Source organism: Octodon degus, unplaced genomic scaffold, assembly GCF_000260255.1.
Source record: "Octodon degus isolate 3935 unplaced genomic scaffold, OctDeg1.0 scaffold00071, whole genome shotgun sequence".
In the NCBI taxonomy this organism is placed as follows: domain Eukaryota; kingdom Metazoa; phylum Chordata; class Mammalia; order Rodentia; family Octodontidae; genus Octodon; species Octodon degus.
The window spans coordinates 11,334,910-11,359,612 of record NW_004524647.1 but is presented as its reverse complement, the minus strand read 5'-3'; the positions used below and the strand labels follow the sequence as shown (position 1 = coordinate 11,359,612).

The 24,703-nt window shown below is 38.7% G+C and overlaps 1 protein-coding gene across 1 annotated transcript in view; it reads right to left on the bottom strand.

Annotated features, from left to right (window-relative positions):
• The window catches only part of Taf3 (TATA-box binding protein associated factor 3), a 176,106-nt gene that overhangs the window by 49,259 nt on the left and 102,144 nt on the right, over positions 1–24,703 (bottom strand). The window contains exon 3 of the mRNA XM_004635293.2: positions 635–2,457. Within this exon, the coding sequence (XP_004635350.1) occupies positions 635–2,457 (1,823 nt within the window). The remainder of the gene's footprint in view (positions 1–634; positions 2,458–24,703) is intronic.

Here is a 24,703-nt window from a genome sequence, read left to right as displayed (position 1 = left end):
TTTTTTGCGGAACCGGGGATTGAACTCAGACCCTTGCGCTTGCCCAGCAAGCACTTATTCCACTGAGCCATCTCCCCGGCCCGCTAGGTCAGTCTTGATACTTGGCCTACATATTCTAAGTTAAAGTATATAATGGGAGGAATAAGGGATGTACAGCAGGTAGCCCCATAATTCTAGATAAATCACAGAATGGCTCTCCAGAAAGTAGACTTAGTAGTCCTTTCCTGGACCTTGCTGTTCCCTTAAAAGAGGAATGTAGTTTCACAAGTTTGAAAAATGGATGCTTTTTCTGGTATCTAATAGTAAGTATAAAAATATATAGTTGACTTGATAATTAACAAAAATATTATTCATAGGTTAAGATTACAGATCCTAAAGACTTCCAGAGATAAGCAGTTAATAGTTTAGTCTATGATTAGACAACTCCTAAACTATGCATTTTTAATATCTTTTGGTATACATGAGCATCATTACAAGTTTATGGGTTTTAGAACAAAAATCAAACTTTGTAACCTCATTACAAACATATTTGCACCAGTCATTTACATCCAGAATACACATATAATTGCTGGCTTTACCTGTATTTTTCACTAGGATTTTGTTCAGCTAGTGTCGAAAATGATAAACTGCTTACTTTTTCATGCTTGTGTTTCTCCTTTTCTTTTTCTCTTTTCTCTCTCTCCTTTTTCTCCTTCTCTCTTTCCTTCTCTTTCTTCTCCTTTTCCTTTTCTTTCTCTTTCTTTTTCTTCTTTTCCTTTTTGTCTTTTTTCCTTTCCTTCTCCTTAGGTTTCTCTTTTTCCTCAAACAGTTTTTCAGGGAGCATCGGTGACAAGGCAGGCAGCAGGGAGGGGACCCTCACTGCCGCTGCAGGGCTGAACAGAGGCAGAGGTATGTCCTTGGGGGGCAACACCAGTGGTGTTGTTGGCACCTTCATCTTATCTTCTCGTCCTTTTTCTTTAGCCCTTTCTTTTTCTCTCTTATCTTTATCTTTTTTACCCTTTTCCCTATCTTTCTTCTTATCTTTATGCTTATCCTTCTCTTTCCTCATAATTCCATCTTTCAATCTAACTTTTGGATCGATATCTTCAAATTCTTTTATTTTAAACTTATAGGGATCTGAATCTTCATCTTTAAGAAATTCCTTCCATGGGTATTTTGTTTCCCTGCCAGCTTCTTTTTCTTTCTCTTTGACTTTATCCTTCTCTTTACTTTTTTCTTTGCTTTTGTCTTTTTCCCTCTCCTTATCTCTCTGCTTTTCTTTCTTTTTCAATTTAGTCTTTAGCTCTTTTTTCAACTTCTTCTTTACCTCCACAGAGGAAGGCAGCTTGGTTTTCTCCTCATATACTTTGTGGAGAGGCTCGGGAGTGGGAGGAGAAACCGATGGTGAAGAGATATAAGGAAAGCTGGCAGGCACACTGGGAGGTGTTGCCAGTTTTGCCTTCCTGACAACCTCATCAATTGAGGCATCCATTGTCCATGAGTTATCAGAACTTGAAGTTCCACCTGAAAGAGGCAGAGGAGTGGACCCTGACTTTGTGAAATTGTTCGAGGAAGTGGAAGCTTTTGGAGTGGTACACTCCGAACCTGAAATTCTCTTAGGGCTTGTAAAAATGTCTCCTTCGGACTCTGACCCAGAAGAAAACTCAAAAGGATCTGGCTCCCGCTCAGCACAGGCTCGTGCAATCACAGCATTAATAGAGTCATCAATTGTTCTATCAGTTACAACAGCCTTTCTCGGCTGAGTCTCGTTATTCAGTTTCCCAGCATCAGGAGGATTCTGTGTTTGTTTCACTGGGACTGTGTCTTTACTGATTTTTTCATTTATTGTAGCTGAAGGAGTCCTATTTGGTGTTTCGGGTCTAACAGGTAGTTGGGGAATATGAGTCATAGTTTTAGGGCTCTTGGGACTTTTGGGGCTCTTGGAACGTCCAGGTGACTTCTTTTCTTTGGATACAGTTTTTGGGGAACGAATAGGACTTCCGACTATTGCTGGTGATGGGGCAGTTTTAGGTGATTTCGTTTTCTGTCCTGGAGAAGTAGTTTTGGTCTTTGTTTTAGGTGTAAATGCCTTTGTTTCTAATGGTTTTGCAGTTGGAATTTGTGATTTTGCTACTGGAGCCAACATTGGTGGCTCAGGTGACGCAGGGGCCAGGTCAGTGCTGTCCTGTACATGGACTGGAGAAAGCATTGGTGGAATCTTCTGGGTATTTATTGAGCTGAGTGGTTCTCGAGCTTCCAGTAACACCACATCCAGGGTGTCTCCTTTAGTGCTTAGCAGTCGTGGTCGCTTCATGGCAGGCATCTCTTCAGCTTCAGGACTGTCCAGTGGTCTCTTACCCAAGAAATTCTCATCATTAATAATTTCTTCCTCCTCCAATTCATCATCTTCTTCCAAGGGAACCTGCATGGCCTCTGCTGATGTGCCCCCATCGGTGGGCACCTGCTCTTCTTCTTCCTCTGGTAAAGGGAGGAAAAAAAAGTTTATTAGAATGTAACATAAGCTTAGAAATAAAAATAATTCCTCAAAAATAATTTCCACAAAAGAAATTGCGAGTATGTAGAGGCTAAAGCAGTTAAGTTTTCAAGATCTTTCCAATCTCTGTGCCAGCATGCTTTAAGACTGGCAATTCTTGACAGCACACCTACAAAACAACTGGAGTCTTTTCAAGTGGTCTGGTCCCAACTTCAGGATCTGGTCTTTGCGAAGCATTTCTAATTGTCTTCTCCTCCTTAATATTTTTCCTGGTTTAAGTAAATGCTGCCTATTTCCATGTAACTCTTGTGTGTTTCTCTTTTTCTTTCTTTCCCTCTTTTTCCCCTCCTTTCTCCTTCTCTCCCTCACTCCCTCGTTCTCTGTCTTCTAAAAATCAAGAGATGGGTTACTATGCGACTATTTATCTTCAAATGCGAGAAAAGTATACTCTTGGGGCTTTTGTAAAATTCCAGTTCCCTGGACACAATTCTTATTCTACTTATCATGTCTTTTATCTTGCATGATGCAGGCTGCTAGAGAGGCAGTACTGTACAACGCAACACATTCGGTTTCAACGTCTGAAAAATCACATGTAACTACAATGCAGCTAGAGTTCTGGTATTGCAGAACAATGGGCCTTAGGCAATCTCTCAGGCTTTGTGACCTGACATTTGAAAGGGACTGTTACTTGCCCCATTTACTTGACTGCGTTGTTATAAGATCATATTATTTACTTTTAGATAAATTAATCATATAATGCAAAATGAGAAAGGCTGAAAGAGTTACAGGAATAATTCATGACCTGAAATAATTCAGTTTCTTGGGGGAAAAGAATGTATGTGTGCAGCATACAGGGAGTGATTAGGGCCACAGAGATAAAAGTGCTACAGGTACAAAGGAGAAGTGGATTACTGCAATGTCAAGTATATGGGAAAGACTGTAGCAATGATGCAGTGTTCGGAATATTTGGAGCTGGAAGTGGTGTGAAGTTCACGATAAAGGACTAGAAGTAGGTCACAGGAAGTATATAAACATCAGGAATAATTTATCTAGAAAGTAGCATGTAAGACGGGACCCAATTGTAAGAAAGTTTAGTAAAATTGTGTTAAGATACTGTGACTCTGAATTCCAGAAGAAGGGAATGATCTCTATTCCACTGTCAGTTGGGGCCTAGTGACACGTTTAGACAATGGAGAAAAAAGTATACATGTTAGAAGGAGCACATGGGCAGGAATACCTATGATGGATGGACTGGGATGGGAGGGAACAGATCCTAAAGAAAAGGGACAGGTGAACGGTTACTGAGAAGATTTAGGGAAGAGGCAGTAAGAATCTAAACATGAACAGTGGCAACAAATAGGAAGCAAGGTAAATGTTTCAAAAATGCAAAAATGCAACAGGCAGACTGATAAATGATCAGGTACAAGTAAAAGAAAGATTCAAATATAATTTAAGGCTTTGAGGGTTAGTGAATGATAAAGGTAGTCATTAAGGGAAACAGAAGACAGTGATTATTAGCTCAATTTCTAAACCCAGAGTCTGATGAACACTTAGTTATTGATGTTGAGTAGAGAGCTAAACCATAATACTGAAGTTCAAAATACGGGACATAGTGTGTGAGAGAAAAATCTTTTTTTCTGAGATCATTAAAAATCCTAAGAATAGGTATATATGCAAGGATAAAATAAAAGATAGCAGGTTGAAGATAGGAGGAGGATGAAGAACCAAAGAAAAATATGGAGGAACAAGTGTCAAAGAGATCCAAGGAGCAAAAGTTTTATAAAGGAAGCCTAGTAACAAAGTCAGAGCTTTCTAGGTTGGTGAGACTGGAGGCTAAGAGGAAAAGTCATACAATAAGAGCACTGGGAGATGACTAACAGTAAACGGATGAGGTGATATAGGTGAAAGGCACCCTGTCAGCTAGCAAGAGGCCAGTTCAGTGCATGGTTACTGTTGCCATTCCTTGATAATGACATGATCTTCACTCAGCACCCTAGGCAGGAAAATGGGAGTGACTTCAGGCTGCTTTTCCCACTTCCCCTCGGAATCTGAATTGTGGACACAGGCTCTGAACTGTTTTCTTTAATGTGCTTTCCCCCATGACTGCTTTCCTCCTAGTTCCAGGATAATCCTCAGTGCCTCTTCTCTGTACATCTGCAGAGATCTTCAGACATGATCCTGTTTCTAGGCACCTTCCTCAGAACCTGCCTCATATGATCTGAATACAAAAACCGGAGTATGGCTTCCTATCCTAAAACTCTTCATTGCTCCATCAGATAGATCCCTTTCTCAGGCTATTGCACAGTAAGATGTGGTCTCTTGTTTTCTCTTAAGTGGAAGTTACCTTTAAAGTTACTTACCTTTAGGATTATCTGTTTTATAGTCTGAGCTCCCACAAAAGCTTTGCTGTCAAGCTAGTCTCAGTTTGAAAACCACTATTCTAAGGGCCACCAGATAGCTCAGCAGATTAAAGTACCTGCTTAGGTAGATACAGGGACTGGGGTTCGATCCCCAGCCTGCTGTGCCAGCCCCAGGTGCGCTGAGACAGTGAATGAGACTGGGTGTGGTGGTGCACACCTGTAATCCCAGTGCGTGGGAGGCTGAAAAACAGGTAGAATTACTATGAGCTGGATCTGTATAGTGAGACCCTGTAGATCCCCTACTAAATACATTAAAAAAAAAAAAAGAAAGAAAGAAAGAAAGGAAAGAAAGAAAAGAAAAGCATTATTCCAAGCTATAGAAGTCCAGCTACCCTGGCATGGCTGATAAAGGCACTCCATATCCCAATTTAGTAAGTAACCTCATCATTCACTCCAGCCAAACAAAGGGCTATGTCACCTTTCTGTACTCTTGCACAGGAAACGCCCTTGCTGGGAATGTCTCTGCCCCTCTGACACCTGGTGACTATTTCTTCTAAGACCCTCACCAAATGATTTTTTTTCCCAATTTTTTTCTTTTTTTCTTTTTTTTAGTAACATTTTTTTCTTAACAAGGAATGGTGATTCACACCTTTGGATTCTATATGCAATAAAGACAGTGGTGAGGAACCTGCTAAAACAGTGGTGAGGAACCTGCTAAAAATCGACTGCCAAATTGCAACCTAAAGCCCACTCATTTATTCCAAAGTGCTAGCACTACAATTAAACATACATACTGAAGTTGTAGTTTAGAAAAAAATCCCTCTACAATACACAATAGCATGTGTGCCATAGGTTTGCCACCACTGAGCTAGACTATTTACTATTGGCCCCTTCCTGTCCTAGATATACCACCTTCAGATTGTTTGACTCCTTCCCTCCCCACACAGGAGAATCACAAGATGGACTTAGAATCTGCTCCATTGCTAACAGGTAAACATATAAAAATCAGAAGGAAGCAAGCTTTAGGACATTCTCCAAGTGACTGAAAGCTTTAGAACACATATTAGAAGCATATTTTTAAATTTTAAGGAGACTTTTCTTACTGTAGAGAGGATCACAAATCCTAGGGATGCCAAAGCAGGAAAGGTTTTGCCCCCAGACAGCATAATAGGCCAGTAGAATATGTTAACATGTGCTTTGTCTCCTAAATGTGGAGGCGAATTTGGATGTGAATTAGCTCTGAGAGCCAGTCTCCTTGAGAGCACTTTGGCAAGGGCATGGGACAGCAGAGGGAAACTGTTCTAGCACAAATGGTCCCCGGAGAGGAGAAACCCTCAATTAGAAGGATAGTTCACAACTCGAAAACAAGTGTTTTTAATAGTGCACATATGAAACTGAGTTATTTTATGACTGCAAAGACTAGATTGCCAAGATGGCACCATGACAGGAAACTAAACTGATGCATGGAAGGATAAATATCTTTAAAATCTAGTATTTGCTTTTTCCATTTTGCAGAATTGCTTTTTTTTTTTTTTTCAGAACTGGGGATTGAACTCAGGCCCTTTTTTGCAAGTGCTTAGTCTACTGAGCTATCTCCCAAGCCCCTACTTTTTCCATTTTGGATTTTACTCTATTTGTAGGTGGCTTACTTGTTCCTGAGCTTCACATAAGTGACATTATATTATAATATCTGGCAGCTTTTTGAGTCAACATTGTATTTTCTGAGACTCATCCAAGTTGATACATTTGTACTGTTGCTGAAACATGTGACACTTACTAATAATCCAATCTCTAAGGAGGAAAGTTTTCCACTTGAGTGAATATATTTTATTTTAGAAATATAACCAACTTAAAACAAATACAGTTGATCTAGTTTGTGCCTGCTCAAATGGAAATTTTGGTAGATGGTTATGTATGAGTTCCTGGCTTTTTATTGTAAGGATTATTTTCATGCCAAGTTCTAAGTATGTAATAAGATAAATACATTATAGGTACTGAATGGTTTACCCTTTGTATAAAGGTTAATTTCAGATAGACAAGAATGGATTACAATAAAGTATTTTTTGTAGACATTTGTGTAATGAGCACCATTTACTAATAAATCTATAAAATATTCTGTGTTTTAACATTATCCCACAGTCTTCTGTAGAAATACTTTTATTATAAAACTGCATAATTTTCAACAGAAGTCTGTGATACAATATCTGACGTAATCTCTATTGTTTCAGTGCTTTGAAATCAGAGGAAAGGAATCTTTTGTATATATGTGCTAAACAAGTATTGGAGAAAACACTAATCCAAGGAAAATGGGCTATAAATTGTTAAATATTCAAGCAAGTTCTTCAGCTTAGTTTTTCTCTCTTGATCCAGCAAATGTGGACATTATCATCATTCATGGTAAGAACATAAGGAAAATTAATCACAGAAGTACTGAAACTTCTAAATAGTAGTATAGTAGTATTGGTTGGTAATAGAAATATCTCATAAAGGGCCGGGGAGATGGCTCAGTAGAATAAGCACTTGCCTGGCAAGCGCAAGGGCCTGAGTTCAATCCCCAGTTCTGAAAAAAAAAGAAATATCTCATAAAGGTAACCTCATAATCTTTATGAGGTTTATTTTGTTCTTTTTGGTGGTGAGGACCAAACCCAGGGCTTCTAGCTTGCTAGGCAAGCATTGTATAGCTAAGCTAAATTTCTAGTCCCCACAATCTTTCTTTTTGGGAAAAGATTAAAAAACAGACAAAAATTCTTCTTCCTATAACATTGTAAAACCACGTAACAACAGCACAAGTTGAGCGAGTTAGTACCGAGAGGTCAGAGCAGACACTCCTAAGCCATCTGCTCTTGGAACTCCATGCTGCAATGTAGGTGATCCAGAGTTGTTGGGGAGACTTTTTTTTAGCCATACTGGAACTGAAGCCAGAGCTTTTGCACTGAGCCACATCTCCAGGCCCTTTTAAAACTTTTTATCTCTCAAGTTTTGATAATCACTGAATTTCCAGGCTGGCCTAGAACTTGTAATCTTTTTGTCTCAGCCTTCCAGAGTGCTAGATTACTGGCACGAGCCACCAATTCCAACAAGAATTTTTTTTTCCTCTTTTATTCTTTTTTAAGGTGCTATGCTTTGGGTCGCAGGTGTACACCAAACAAACATATGTTAGCAGCCTGGTTTCCAGCTCAGTGCTACTGGGAACTGGAGGAACTAGATCCTAGAGGTAGGTTTTAAGTCACTGGGGCGGGGGTGGGGGGGATTGTGCGGCTCTGGCTCTTCTACTCTCTTTCCATGAGCTGTGCTGGTGCACCACGTGCTCCCTGATGGCACGCCACTCTGTCACAGGCCCAAAGCCACAGGGCCACAACCATGGGCCAAAGCTTCTAAGCTTGTGCCCCAAAAAGCCTTTTCCTCTTTGGAAAGTGCTATTCTCATGGATTTGTTAGAGTGGTAAAAAGTGACTGACACAGTGAGTGCGCTTTGCACTCGTCAAAAAAGTCAAACAATGTGAAAAAATGAGGAATTCAGTACAAAATTACCACTACAATTAAAAATACAATTTAAAGTAGATATTTGATAGCTAGATGTTTTATGCTTTTTAAGGTAATTTCTCATTTTAACAGTCAATGCTTCTAAATCAAAATTTGACTATAAAATTATTTAATTTTTTAAATGTATTGTTCAAACTTGTAGAAAAATTATAATACTATAAAGAACTCATGAAAAACCATTACCCCAGATCCTGCTATTATTTACATTTTCCTTACAATCAAATCATCATATAATTATTATACACTTACATAATTTTACTGTAATTTTTTGCATACTGTTTGAGGCTACGTTATAGATATGGTCCTCTATCCTAAATATATCAGTGTATGTGACTGGAGAACAATGGTAAAATTCTCTTTTAATCACAAAAAACTCCTAAAATATATTCATATTAATGTCTATCTTTTTTTTTTTTTTCCTTCGGAACTGGGGATTGAACTCAGGCCCTTGCGCTTGCCAGGGAAGCACTTATTTCACTGAGTCATCTCCCTGGCCCACTAATGTCTATCTTTTAAAAATTTCATAAATACTGATGGGGGCAGGATACCATAAAGTCTGTACAAATTTTCCTTCATTAATGACACAAATAAATAATCCTCACTTCCTCCTTCCCTGAGAAATAATGAGAAAAACATGCTTCTTAACCAAACTTCTCAAAAAAGGAAAACAAGACAGTGAGGTCTGATCATACCACAAGGATTTTGGAGAGGTTAATTCTAAACTACTATAAATACTGACTTAGAGCAAAATATCTTTTTAATTAGAATGATAAAGGCCTTTAAAGAAACTATAATATAGAAAGCTTATGGACATTAGGAAAAAAGGAAATTATTTGCACATGGCATAAAAGCTTTCTATCTCATCAACTACACACATGCATACTGCTCTGCAACTCAGTGGCATATTCTCCAATTAAATATAAGACACAGTCCCATTTTTTTTCACACTCCTATTTTTAAACTTTAAAAAAGACAAACAAAATGTTATCTACATATATTTCACCCAAATTAAATGTACATACACTAGATACATAACAAAGTTTTAAAAACACACATGCAGAAATGAATTTCTATAATAACACAAACTTTATCATCTTCCCACTGGTCTATGCACCCTACCACTTTTTATAATAGATTCCTCTATCACAGAAGGGTTATATAAAAATGCATATTTTCCTCAACATGTCTTGATATTAGAATATATTTACTGTAATCAGTTCCTTGAAGTGACTCAATCCTTCACTCACTCATTTACTCACTGTGATTAGACTCAAGGGATACAAAGCCAACGAAGATATGAATTCTTACTAAACACTTTTTGTGGTCTTTGGTTCGAGGGTAGGGGAAGGAAGGGACCTGTACAAAGTACACTCGTATCTATGTATCAAGGAATATGAGGGCAGAAATGGAAATGCTGACTGGAAAGGGGGGAGGTGGAGAGAAATCACTCCTACGATGCATTCCAGTCACAATCTAGTCAGCATCTCCTGAGACCTAAGACTTCTCACTTTTCATCTACAAAATCTAACTACTGACTTCTCTTTTTAATCTTTACATGTAATTATCACACAATTGGGATGATCTAAAGGGCAAGACAGAATTATTTTGGCTCCTAAACATCCCACTGAAAAACACGCAATCGGGCTTGCAATTCTGACTCACTTAATTTGTGTCTTTGGGTAATGGTGGTGTCTTCAAAATGTTATTTCAAAACATCTTTAAGATGGTGAAGCCAACAAACAGAGCTACCCCACATCTGGGGAGTGAGAAAGCTGAACAAAATGAGATGCAAATGAAATAATTCCACAGAATAGTGGGAATTAACTAAGCTTGGAGTACAGGATATTCCAGGAAAGTCTAGGTCTGGGTCAGGCTCAGGTGAGATCGCTGTTGGAAGCAGAGGAAGCCAGGCACATTGGGCAGACAACAGGTAGACACTGAACTCCTGGTAAGGAAAGGAAGAGGAATGGCAGAAAAGACAACTGACATCCACTTCAATATTTTGTCTTTTAGTTCTAAATGAAGCTTAAAAATTTAATTCTACCTACATTACTTTGTAAAGTATTTTTTAAGCCATCCTGTCTCTAACAGAAATCACTCTTACCACACAGAGCAACTAAGTGGGTGTATTTTCTTAAATAAGCCTATATACTTAAAAAAATAAAATTCCTCGCAGAGACAAGATGTAATTAGGTAATGTCAATTCATATAGTAAAGCCAATCAGTAACAATAAATTAATAAAGTGAAGGTGATACGTGTTATAAATACCTATATACACACTGACCTGTAAAAAAAAAGCACTATTTCACTAACATTCTGCTCAATAAAAAACTAAAATGCTATATAAGCAAGCCAACCTGAAATGACACCTAGTATTATAAATGGCCTAATCTATATGTTAATACTGTTGTATCACATAACTGCAGCAAGACTAAGATAACAATATGACTTTGGGGTTTCTATGGCTACATCCTGGGCTAACGCGCTGGAAAGGGCTGGCTGCTGACACCACACAAGCATTCTGAGTGCTTCTTTTTGGTTATTTATGATATGATTTATGATAACGACAACATCTCCTATTTTCTCCTCTTCTCAAGATACAATAAATTGCTATCGTTAATCACCCTTCTCGGTTCAACTATGATTACAATAGTATAATAGAGCTTAGCTATGGTAATACTGTGGATTTTTTTACAAGAATAAATACAAGTAGATCACTTCTGACAATGTCAATATATCTAATATTTTAATCATCTTCCTTTAAGTCTTTCAGAACAAATTCTGTTACAACTAGGATTTCATATCCATGATTGCAGGCTGTTGGTGCAAATCAAGTTTATAATCAAGAACCACACATTCACAAATCACTACTATCATAATTTTCTTAAACTTACTACAATATTAAGACTTGCACAGAACACAGCTTTTTTTTTTTTTTCTTAAATAAGCAACAGGGGTTGTTTCTTTTTTCCTGTATTGATAAAACTAATATTATTGTTGTTCCCTTTGCCCCAGAATAAGGAAAATCAGTTATTCATCTATAAGAAGGCAAAATAGTGGAGAAAGAATAAAAACCTTGTAATTATACAGACTTATATGATGCACCTCTGCCCATGCCTGGCTACCCAGTTACTTAATCATTTTAAAGTTAAATTTCTTTTTATGCCAATTTGGGCTAATAGAAAGTACTACCTCTTTGGCTTTGGAATAACACTAAGAACTCAGCAAAATGCTTAAGACATGAATTAGGCTGTGAAAGGGAAATTCTTTTCTCCCCACGCCTACATCCTTTCAATGGGCTGGTACAGCTCTGATCAAGAGGTAAGAGTATCCAGGAATGTGGGGAGCTGTACAGCTTGCTTTTGCCAGGGGGCTAAGATGGGCATAAGCAGGAGGGGGCAGTCCAATAGCTCAGGTGATTAAAGCGCCTACTTAGGTAGAGGTAGGGGCCCTGGGTTCAATTCTCTGCTTGCCATGCTGGCCCTGCCCCTACGGTGTGCTGAGATAGTGACTGAGACTGGGTCTGGTGAAGCACACCTATAATCCCAGCTCTTTTGGAGGCTCAACACAGGTGGATCACTGAGTCCGATCTACGTAGTGAGACCCTGTAGATCCTATAGACCCTTACTAAAAAGAACAAAACAAAAAAAAAACAAAACAACAACAACAACAAAAAGCATCAAGCATGTAAATGGGGCCATCCCCCCAGCTGGTAGCTGATACATAAGTAAGCCCAAACATATCCAGCAGAAGACATGCATGGATAGATAAGTCACCCAAAATGTCAACTCCTAGAACTAGGAACTAATAAATAATTGTTGTTTTAAATCACTAAATTTATGAGTAGCTGTTACATAGCATATGCACACACACACACACACACACACACACACACATGCACAATTCTTGTTATTTGTAGTAGCTATAGTCTTATTAAAGTGGTTGTGAACACTGAATTGTGAATACTGAACCACTTTTCCTAAGGGAAATACAGGGTTAGGTTGCTATAAGCCTCTGGTCGCAACACTTTAATCAAATGATCAACAAAAAATCTTGAAAGACACCTTACTTAGTATCTGTATTTGACCCATCAATTTGGAACTACCAGCTAACACAGGCCTGAAGGAAGCTTATGTTACATACATATCCTCTTTGTTAAGGACATCACAGCCTCTTGTGCTTCACAACAGCAGACAGCATCGTGAAATTTTAAATATAAAATCATGCACAAAAAGTACAAATCTGTAATAAAAGTATCGTCCTGCACAAACCATGAAAGCAATACTTGTTTACTATTAAGTGGGGTGAAGCAAAGACAGGGCATGGCCTGGGAACAGTCATAATGCCGGGCCCCACCGTTTGCCAATCAACACAGGTACTTGAATGAATGTAGGAGTGCCCAAGCCACTCCGGGTTACGAGTACCCATCAGAGGGCAGGCAAGTTCATAAAAACAGAATTTAAATATAAGTAAGATCAACTGTATATAGTTTTGTGGCTATAAACGCACTGAGTACTTTTATGGACTAATGATGTAAAATAAAAGAATTTACTTAAAAGTAATTTCAGTTCTCAAAAGTATTTCACGAAAAGTATAAATATGTTTTATGAATTAAAACATTTTAGCTGGGCATGGTGACACACACCTGTAATTCTAGACCTGAGAGGATGAAACACAAGGATTGTTGGGAGTTTGAGGATAGCCTGGGCTACATGGTGAGCTCAAGGTCAGCCTGGATTACACAACAAGACCCTTTCTCAAAAAACAAAACAAAACAAAAAAACTTGTGACTATAATCTGGTATATATTTTTCCAAATCCAAATAGGGAGATGTCTGAGTTTAATTCAAAGAATTTGCCTTATGCAGAACACTCTGTTCACACCTCACGACCTTTCCCTGAAGTCCTGGAACATGCTGAGGTCTTTCCCTCCTTAAGGGTTTTGTGCCAACAGATCCTGACACCCTTCTATGGAACACACCTTCCTCAGGGTGCTCCCCCCTTGCTCTATCAAGCTCAACAATCTTCTCAAAGAAGCAGTCTCTGGTCATTCACTTTACATACCAAAAGTAAAGAATCACAATCTACAATTATGCCCTAGCCTCTTTCCCTAACTAAACCTCGCTGAAGCAGGGGCTAGGTTCACCTGTAGCTGTGAGCCATTCCAGGGTAATAAATACAGCTGACCCTAAGATAGTCTGACTTGTTTTTCAACCTCATGACAGTATGAAAGTGATATTCATTATGTAGCAATATGACTTTGAGGGCCGGGGAGATGGCTCAGTAGAATAAGTGCTTCCCTGGCAAGCACAAGGGCCTGAGTTCAATCCCCGGTTCTGTGAAAAAAAAAAAAAAAAGGACTTTGAATTTTAAAGATTTATCTTTCCCAGGCTAGTGACATTTTCTAAGAAACTCAGGGGTAAAGATTTCTACTATGGTGAATGTTACTACTGGAGAAAAAAAGGCAACAAATTAACACAAAGGATAATTCACAGTGATTTAGTGCTAGGAACACAAAAAAGGATAATTTGTTTGGAGAGCAAAAGGGCTACTAAGACCTGACATTGGGGCCTGGACTGGGGAGAAAGATGTAGTCATGTCACAATGCTCTGAAGAAGCATTTCAGGGGGGTAAAGCAAGACCACCAGCAAAGGCTGTGCTGGAGAATCATCTTTGCTGCTGGGGGAGAGAGGAGCAGCTGGAAAGGCCTATGTGTGGAGGACAGAAAGGCCTCCAAGCAACCCCAGGCTGGGACCCTGCCTGGGGCACTGAGAGAATCTGAGGCCAGCCTCAGCAGGGCAGCTCAACGGGAAGAAGAAAGAAGACCCAGGAACGAGGCAGGGAGAGAAGGGTAAGGAGAGGTCTTCAGATGCTCTCTCTGTGGATAAACAAGATAACCCACACACAAGACAAACAAAAAAATATAAAAGTAGCAGTTATTTCTCAAATGGAAAAAGGTCAGTAATATGAAGCCTCAGGATTATTGGGTCGGCAGAGCTAAGACAACCATACGCACAGAAAATCATTATTACATGAAGACACACACACACACACACACACACACACACACCCCAATTCACTAAGCAAGCATGATGATCACTGCTATCCAACTTTCACTGAGGACGTTGACTTTACAAAATCTTAATCACAGTCTATTAATGTGGTAGATGCTGGGGGCCAACACTTAATAAAGCACATTGCGAAAGGTTGTTTGGGCTGCGCAGATACCTCAGCAGTCTAAGTGCTTGCCTAGGTAAGCGCAAGACTGATCTCTGGTAGCACATGTCAAGTCAGCCCCACCCCGAGGAGTGATGGCGCACACCTGTAATCCCAGGAAGCTGAAACAGGAGAACCATTATGAGTCCAAGCTGTGTAGTGAGACCAAATACATACAACTTAGGAAAAAAAAAAAGAGGAAAGGCTGTTTATCTTTGTGACTAAGACTAATTCCGCTTACATCCACATTTGTGTTGATTGATGCTATATTTTTATATTGACATACTCTTAGGTAAATAGTAATAAATATATGTACTAAACCAAACCTTTATTCTAATTTAAGATCATCTCAGTGCTCTAAATGACCTTGACAAAATTCTGGAGGAAAAAAAAAATCTCAAGACCTGGGGCTCTAAAGCTATTTTAGAATTAACTCTGAATAATTGTCCCACAATATGAGTTTCTTGATTAATTGCTTAAGATAAGGTCTCCTTTTCGTTGTGGCCTCCAGTGGCTCCCTCTCGTTCCAGTAATCACTTTTGTCTCATTCTTCTAAACCCTGGAAGGCTAAGTGAAGAATCAGAGATATACCAATTCCATTACTTGAGGATTAGCTAAGAGATAACCCTGTGTATTCCATTACTGACCATTATTTGAGTAATTATTCAATAACTAGAGTACATTTGAAAGATGCACTAATTGTTTTCTGAGGCTCACTCTGGCTTTGTATCAAAAAAAGTTATAAATGTTACATCCTCCAATACTGCAAATCTACATCTGGGCATCAGGAGGAAAATGTAGTTTACCATATTTTGTTTCTCTTTGGTTGCCCTCCCCAAGAAGGGTAAAAGCTAAAAGAATAGTTAAAGATCTTACAGACTAACTAGAAAATTAGGACTTTTTTTTTTTCCTTTGACCAGATTTGTCTTCTCGGAGTCAAATTTCTGCATAATTTAGATAGAAAATTGGCAGAGGTGGCTGTTCCATCTAATTTCAGCAAAATTAGTATTCAGCTACCTGAATTTTGGCAGCATTCCAGCTTGTTTATCCAAGGCAATAAGTAGAGAGAAAAATAAAAGAAAACTGACAATCATGCCTAAACAAGTTAGTTTCTCTCTACCTCTGCTCCTACTTCCTGCAAAACTCTCTCTCAGAAATGAGTAATTTCAAAAGTATACTTCATAAATGGATTCATGGGTTTTCTTCTTATGCATATCAGCTTCAGATAGAACAAGAAAAATCTCCTTTTTCAGCACAATAATATGACTCAAACTTGGCTTACTAAGGAGTAAGATTTTTTTAAAACTACTTTATCCTCCAAATAAAGCAAAGCAGTCAAATCAATGATTAGACTATCTGTGCTAACAGATGGAAATGATAGTGATACTTCTAAATCCACTCATAAATTGCTTCAGCATACTCCCTTAAAAAGCTGAAAATAGGGGCCAGGGAGATGGCTCAGTAGAATAAGCGCTTCCCTGCCAAGCGCAAGGGTCTGAGTTCAATCCCTGGTTCCGCAAAAAAAAAAAAAAAAAAAAAGCTAAAAATACACCTTACTATTATTTTCTTACTTAGCTCCTCCTACATCTGTATTTAGCTGACACTAAATGAAAAGCCAAGAAGTATAAACCATGCATTTAATTACTTGCACGTCTTGAGCTTAGAGAAAACCAAAAAGCATTTATTCTTTAAGCTCATATCAATTTTGTATCTAGCAGTGTCCATGTTTAATAGTGCTCAGATACTCCTGAAAACAAGGTTGGAGAAACGAAGGACAGTGAAGCACCGTGTAAGGTTTGGAAGCCAGGTAGAAAATGCGAGTGAGAGGGGCTTCCACTCAGTAGCATTTGCTGCTCATCTATGCGCTGAGTGCTCTATGCTAAGAACTCAAATGTGAAAAGGCCTTGAAAACGTTTATGCATAAGAAATTTATAAATCAGAAACAAATGTATCAACTAATATGTGACTGTCTGCAATAGTAAGGAGTAAGCAGAATAAAAAGGTAGGTTAGAAATAAATTTTAAAAGAGCACCACCCACTAGAAATATGAACCACATAATGTAATTTTAAATTATTCAGTAGCCATATTAAATACTAAGAAGAAACAGGTGAAACATTTCAATATATTAACTCAACACACCAACAATATTTTTCAACATGTAATCAATATGAAAATAATTATTGAGATTTACTTTTTGTACTAAGCTTTTGAAATTTACAATATATGCCAAATTCAGAGTTTTGGAAATACTTGATTAACATGTAGGTTTGATAAAATTTACACACTCAAGATGTTCCAATTATACCTAAAAGTTTTTCTATAATGAGTAAATTGTTCGTTTAAAAATTTAAATTTAAAATGTAAGTAAAAAGAAATAACATGAAAATCTTGGTGGCTCACAGGACATGCAGGTCTGGACCTCTATTAAAACAATTTAGGCTAGAGGCTCAGAGAAGATCTGGAGGTGGAGAACAAGAAATAATTGAGAAGTCAAATGAAAGACTATGTGGTTGATTAGATGCCACTGAGAGAACCAGAGCAGCAGCATCAGAAATAGGTGCAGAAAATATATAAAGGGGAGAAGGCCAAGAAATAATGAACACTTGTTAACTGTCTATGGTCTACTGAGCACCAGCAACAAAATGCTATGGTCAGGGTGATTCAGAAATGTGGTCCTCTACAGCTGCAACCAATGGTTCCTTAAATAGCAGTATCTTAAGCTTGAAGCAGGTATCATTTTTTATTTGTTGGTTGTTTTGTTTTTGTCCTGAGACAGCCTCATTATGTAGTGCAGACCAGCGTCAAACTCATACGGATTGCCCCACCTCCGCCTTCTGACAGCTGGGATCACAGGGGTGCACCACCATGCCCACTGGGAGATTTTTTTTTTTTGTTTGGCGGAACAGGGGATCGAACTCAGGCCCTTGCACTTGCCAGGGAAGTGCTTATTCCACTGAGCTATCTCCCCCGCCCCAAAGTTATAATTTCTGCACTTTGTGGTTTGTTTTTTTGGGTTTTTTTTTTTTTTTTTTTGCGAAACGGGATTGAACTCAGGTCCTTGCGCTTGCCAGGGAAGCGCTTATTCTACTGAGCCATCTCCCCAGGCCCCTGGGAGTGTTTTTTAATCTTCTCTGCTCATGTGTTCACTTCTCGATGAGCTAACTTTGCTGTACTCTCCTTTCTAACTTACAGAAAGCAGTGGTTAAGTATGTGGCTTGGGAGTCAGCTGATGTGACTTCATTTAAATCATGCCTTCACCATGTGATGGCTGTGCAAACTTGGGGAGCTCTAAGCCTCATCTGCAAAAATGGATGTGATGGTTTAGATACAGAATGTCCCCCCAGGTCTCCTACACTCTGAGGTAGTCACTTAAAGATGAATGAATCATGAGTGGTTGGATCCAGCCGAGTTTACGGCTAAATGTGCTTCAAGTGGGTGTGTTACGCAGGGTGTGCCTTCACAGGGTAGCTGCCTCCCCAGGGCCTCCCTTCTCTCTCTGCTTCCAGGCTGCCAAAGGGAGCAAGCAGTTTTCCTGTGCTGTGCTCTCCCAACTGTGAAGGCTGCACAGAGGGCCCACTGGGGAGGGGGAGGGGGAAGGAGGGTGGGTGAGGGAATAGGAGGAGGAAGAGGAGGAAGAGGAAGAGGAATAAAATGTAACTATGTTTCCAAAATTCACAAATGAAAATCTGACCACCCCACGGTATTCACTTTCTTGTGCAAATTCACTGTCCTTAAAACCAATAAATATAGCATGCTACCTTCACCAAATGGAATACAAGAGATACTTGATACCAAAGCAGACTCCAGACCCTGGTAGAGGTTCTAGGATAGGAAGATGCTGTTTCAGAAGTTTAGGGCTTCTGTAAGCCTAGCAGCTCAATTCAGATTCTCTAGCTAAGCAGGCCCACGAGCTCTAACACTGCATGGTTTCTATTACACGAGAAACTCAAAGTCCAGATAATTTTAAAGGAAAAGAAAAGCCAGATAACAGGAAAGAAAGAGGTAGAGTTTTGCAATTAGGAAAGGAACCAAGAGTTAGAGATTCTCTTTTTTTCTTTGGCCTGCACAATGAATTAGCTACCAGAATTTAAGGATCTAGATACTATCAAAAAACTGAAAATTCTAAATTTGTATTAAAACTTGAGATCTACAACTGTGCCTCCATTTCCACGAGGTTCCATGAACTGGAACATGCTCACATGCACATTCACCCTCACCGTATCCCCGAACCCTTCTTGGGATCTGTATTTACAGCCTTCAGAAAAGTGGAAAACAGAACTACCCAGGATTCTCTCAGTCAGCAAAGACCTGGATGCTGGCTGGATTCAGAAGTTTTTTTTTTGGGACACCCTAGTAACTTTACTTTCTTAAAAAAAACAAAACCTAAACAGGGACATCAGCAAGAATGTGTTGGATACTGTTAGTACATGAAGCAGTATCATACAAATTATGTAAATACATTTAAAAATGTTTTGGCTGGAAATTAATGTAATTGTCAGGATGAAAAAAAACTATGGAACTACAAGAGATAAGTCCTATAAATACGCCCATGAAATGTAATTAAAGCAGATCGGTTAAATTTTTTTGATAAAATATTTACCTTAAGTATCTTTCTTTTTTTAATATTTTTTTTAATTTTTATTTATTTGTGTGTGTGTGTGTGTGTGTGTGTGTGGCCAGCTCAGCCCACCAGGGGGTGGGGCTGGCTGGCATGTGGTGCTGGGGGATTGAACCGTGGTCCCTGATGCTTTGCTAAGCTTGTTCTAAGTAGGTGCTTTAGACCACTGAGCCATCTCACCAGCCCCTTAAGTATCTTTCCAGAGAAGTAGTATTTTATACTTAGTCTATATGAGGAGCCCTACTAAAAACTGCAAAAGAGAATTTATACATTGTCAGAGGACTGCTGGATTGGTTCTCAAAGAGAAATTTCTTCTAAATCACAGTTATATGAACATAACTAATAGAACATTATAGAACTTAATAAAAATGTCAACCTGTCTGCTCTTGAAATATAACTGAAGTAGAACCATACGATATTCCATTTGTGAAGCAAGAATTTGACCTCAGAACAAATATTCCTGACTCCTTGAAGCTGTATTAAATTTGACACTTTGGGGGAGAAATGACAAGTAATTGAAATGGATCTATTAAAATTGAGATTTCCAAAGTAATATTTTACTTAATTTAAGAAAGAAGGAATACAGTGCCAGACTCAACACATGGCTGTCTTTCCTCTCCACTGCTTACACATGTGTTCAATGTTTTCATGATATTCATGACTCAACAATGCTGTCCAACTCATTTAAACACTCCCTTGTGTCTAATGATTGCTGGAGAACTTGCTGTTTTCCAGACCTAATGGAAACCAATCAGTAGGAAAGATATTTTGCAGCACATTACATATCAATGCAGTGGGAAGGATACCCAGGGTAGTCAAATACAAGGAGACAATGGTGGCAGCAAATTAGATAAGAGGGACTCATGCTGTGAAGTTGCTCCAAACACTACCTTGATCTGAATACTCAATTCACTGACTCTTCAATGATTTACTAGCTGACTTGACCCAGCATTCACCCAAAATGTTTTTCCCATTATTCTTTATAGCATCCCCATTACTAATTACAATCAGACTCCACCCAGCTCACTCTCTGTTCAGCAATGAGCACTGATCACCTTTTCTCTTTCTTGAAATTCTCTCCTATTATTTTGTTCACAGGTCAAGTCAACAAATATTTAATGTATGGTTATTCAGTGCCAAGCAGTAAAAGAAGAGACAGAAAAGAAAGAATTCCATCTGTCAATGAGTTCTGTCCAGTAGACAAAACTTGGGTCAATTTGCAAGATCAATCCTCCTCAAGAAATGCTCTCTGGTGCAAATTTCCCAATGAGTCCCTTTCTGCCTAATGAATAAGGAAGGATTTCTCACTGCCACTCTGATATCTGTAGATCTATAGTTTTAACTAACTTTTACTTTTCATTTCTTGTCTTTCTCTCATTCCAGCAACATGGGACCATTTACTTCAACAACTCATGAACTGTGTATTTCTGTGATTCTAATTATATTATTTCTTGACTGGAATGCTTTTCTATCCATACCTGCTAACCAAACTCTGATTTATTTTATAAGAAATATCCCAAATAATATTCCTCTGATATCAATCAGATTTGAGATTCTCCAGCCCCCAAATCTCCACAGTGGTTTGTAACTTTATGGGAATATTTATACTCTATGTTTCGTTTTTTCTTTTTTAAAATGTATTTGGTTCTTGTAGTCTTACTATGCTACTCAAGACTTGTGGTGATCCTCCTGCTTTCAGCTTCCCCAGGGCTGGGATTCAAGGTCTGAGACACAATGCCCGGACTCTGGCTGGCTCAGTGCCCTGGGGCTGAGCTGGTGTGGTATCTGGTGAAAGGGACTGAATCATGGTCCTTGCGCTTTTGCCTAAGCAGTCACTTTAATCCGCTGAGCTATCTTTGTCAGCCCTCACTGTGTTTCATATATAGTTATTTGACTTATCAATGATTAGTCAACTGCAAGGCTGTCAAAAGCATGGACTGAGTCTTAAATCATTTTTATGTTCTGAGTCATTCAATTAACACCTATAAATATTCATGGGATAGGGTTTATATGAATGGTATGCTAAAAATATAGTGTGGGTTTAAATATCTTTTAGATTTAATTGAATGTAGGCCAAATCAGATGTTAGTTTTTTGATAAGAGATCCACAAGAAGCAGATGTTTTCAGACTGTGTATATCTACTGTGTCTGTATTCTACAGGATGACCTTACAGTCTGGCTGAATGCAGAGTTTAAGGTTGAAATGATATCGCTCAAGATTCTGATGCTATGCACCACTATCTTCTTTCACCGTTCTTTCCTTCTGACTCCATTATGAACTGTAACCCTTTGTATGTGAGTCTGAAGCAGGTAGAATTTTCTCTTAATGTCCAATAGCTTCTAATTTCATAATAATGTGCCCTGGCATGCATTTGTATTAATTACAAAAAAAATTAGGCTTTTTTTTTTTTTTGGTACCAAGAATTGAACCCACAAAATCATGCTTGCCAGGCAGGCACTGAGCTATATATCCCTGGCCCTAGGCTCTTTTAATATGCAGATGTACATCCTTTTGATCTAGAGAATTTTCTTGTATTACTTCTTTGATAATTTCATTTCCTTTGGTTTCACTGCACTGTTTTCCTGGAAATCCTTTTGTGGCATATAAGACCCTCATGAATTAACCCTGTATCATCGACACTCTTTTTTTTATTGTTCCTTTCTTTAACTTCAGATTTCCTTAATTTTATCTTAAAATTTCTCTATAGAACTTTATTTTTATTTACTGTAACAGCTTGCTTTTTTTTTTTTTTTTAAGTTGTCTTTTTTCCAAAGGGACTTTTTTTGTTCTTATTTTTACTATTTTCTTTTTTGATACCGGAATCGAACTCTGGGCCTCGGGCTTGCTAGGCAGGCGCTGTGCCACTGAACTACATCCCTAGCCCAACAGCTTGCTCTTGATTTTTGCTTCTTCCTTTTACAGTTTATAAGTTTCCTGATTATATATTATTCATGCCAGGGATATTCAGAGTTTTTGCTATGAACCTAAAACTGTTCTAAAACATGAAGTCTATCTAAAAGCAAAACAAAACAAAACAAAAAATGCAGCTCAAGCCTTTTCATTGAAGCTTCTCCTGACATGCCAGTCCACAATAATCTCTACTTTTTCTCTTTCCTAAAAGAACTTACTGACATTTGTTCCTTAATCACATAATGCCTTACACTGTTAACAGAAATTCTGACTCTCTTCACAACTAGAACCTCCCAGGGTAACATTCCATGATTTCTAATAGATCCAACAATGCCTATTAAATTACAAAAGGATGACAGAAAGGCAGGAAAGAGTAGGAAGGAAGGAAGAAATCCGGAATTAAGCCAGACCTTTTTGTTGTTGTTTTTCTTGAGACAGGGTCTCATTTTATAGTGTAGGAAATCCTCAATCCTCCTGCCTCAACCTTCTGAGTACAGGGATAACAGGCATTAGCCATTGCACCCAGCCTTGTTTTATCTGGAAAAATTCTGTTACTTTGTAGTGATTCATCCCTCATGTCTTCAAAGAAATGGACACAATTAATGCTATGTTTACGGACTCCATCTTACTCTACTGGTCATTTATCCGGATGCATTTATTATTCCAATAGAAATCTGTCATTCTTCTTTAATACACAACTATGTCTTCTAGATGATTCCCATAGCTTCTACTGAGCCTCACTGCTTCTATGCTTGTGGTCCTTACAGGTCAACATCATGTTCCTCTTTCAGAGCAGAGCTTCCTAAGGCTTTCCACCTCACAGTACTGTCTCCACCATCACTGCAGTCTACAACCCCTACCACTCCACACTTTTTTTTTCTTTCTTTTTCTGGAGACAAGGTCTTTTGTGTTACGTAGGATGACCTTAAATTCACTATGTATCCCACAGGACCTTGAACTCTTGTGCTCCTCTTGCCTCAGCCTCCCAAGTGCTGGGATTATAGGCCATCCTGCATAGGCCCTTTTAAAATCTTACTCTCCTTTTATTGGTTTAAGTGCAGTCACATTTGCCTCCTTGCTCCAAGAATCAAAAGAAATGCATTCCAGTCTCAAGGTCCTTGATTTTGCCCTTCCCCTATACAACTGCATGGCTTTTCCCTTAGTCCCTTTTAGTTCTCCTCTATTACATTCTAATTTATCAGAGAAACTCTCCCTGAACATCTTACCTAAAATGCTAACCCTCATTATTCTCTGGCTCTGCATCTATCTTTAGCTTTTCATTTCTTTTCAGTGTTTGGCACCTGTCATTAACATTTACTGTCTTATCTTCAGAACACTGAGCCTGTGACAGTAGAGACTTTGGTTTGTTTTGTTCCCTGATATACGTGCAACTTCCAGAACAGTGTCTGCCTCACAGTAGACAATGACACCAATGAATAGGCCAGCGAGTAAACTGCTGGTAATTGGTGTTTTATAGCAATGACAACTTCTCAAAAACATATATAAGGAATGAATGACTAGTACAGGTCCTTCAATCTAAGATGTCATCCATTACAAGACACATTTACTTCATGTACTATTAAAGAAAAACATCCCTGTTAATTAAGACAACGCACTTTTCTCAGGATTTTCATTTCAGAACAACTGAATAAGCTGTTCTAGACTTACTTAGATTTTAATATATCTCTCATCCTTACCTTAAAAAGTAAAATACACTGGGGGGCCAGGGAGATGGCTCAGTGGAATAAGCACTTCCCTGGCAAGCGTAAAGGCCTGAGTTCAATCCCTGGTTCCGCCAAAAAAAAAAAAAAAAAAAGGAAACAAAAAGTAAAACACACTGGATAAGGCAGTCCTAGAACTTCCCTTCTTGCAGTATCTAATATTTCTGAATTAATTTTCAACCTTGAGCTGTCAGAGTACATGCTTCATTCACCACACAGTATCGAGCTATCAGGGATGTTAGACAGCCTTCTGTGCTCCATGATTACCTCTGGGATTTTCTCAAAGCCACTGACACTCATTCTGCAAGTTTTGGTGCTTGTGCACAGATGATGACAACTACGTCATGACAGCTGCCAGGTAGTGACCATGAGGTAGGTCTGGATTTTAAAAATGTGGTTCTCTTCTCTTGTGCTCTTGTTGCTTTTGCTGTCTTCTGCTGCCATGAACTGCTGCCCCTTTGCCATGTGTTACCCTGCTTTGGAGCCAGCTCATTATGGACTGAAACCTCTACAAACTATTTTGCACTACACTTCACTGGACTAAACAACATACTGCAAAATATAGGAAAAATGGCAGAATTTCTTTTTTTTTTTTTGTGGTATAAAAAAATTCGACAGAAAACTGCAGGCTTTTTTTTTTTTTTGTGGATCCGAGGACTGAACTCAGGCCCTTGCGCTTATTCCACTCAGGGAAGCTCTTATTTCACTGAGTCATCTCCCTGGCCCCCAAAACTGCAGGTTTTTGAAAGAGACCTTGAAATGGGCAGTGAAAATATCTTCCACATATAGAAATGTGTTTAGAAAATTCCACAACAGGAGCCGGGGATACAGCTCAGAGGCACAGTGCCTGCCTGGCAAGCA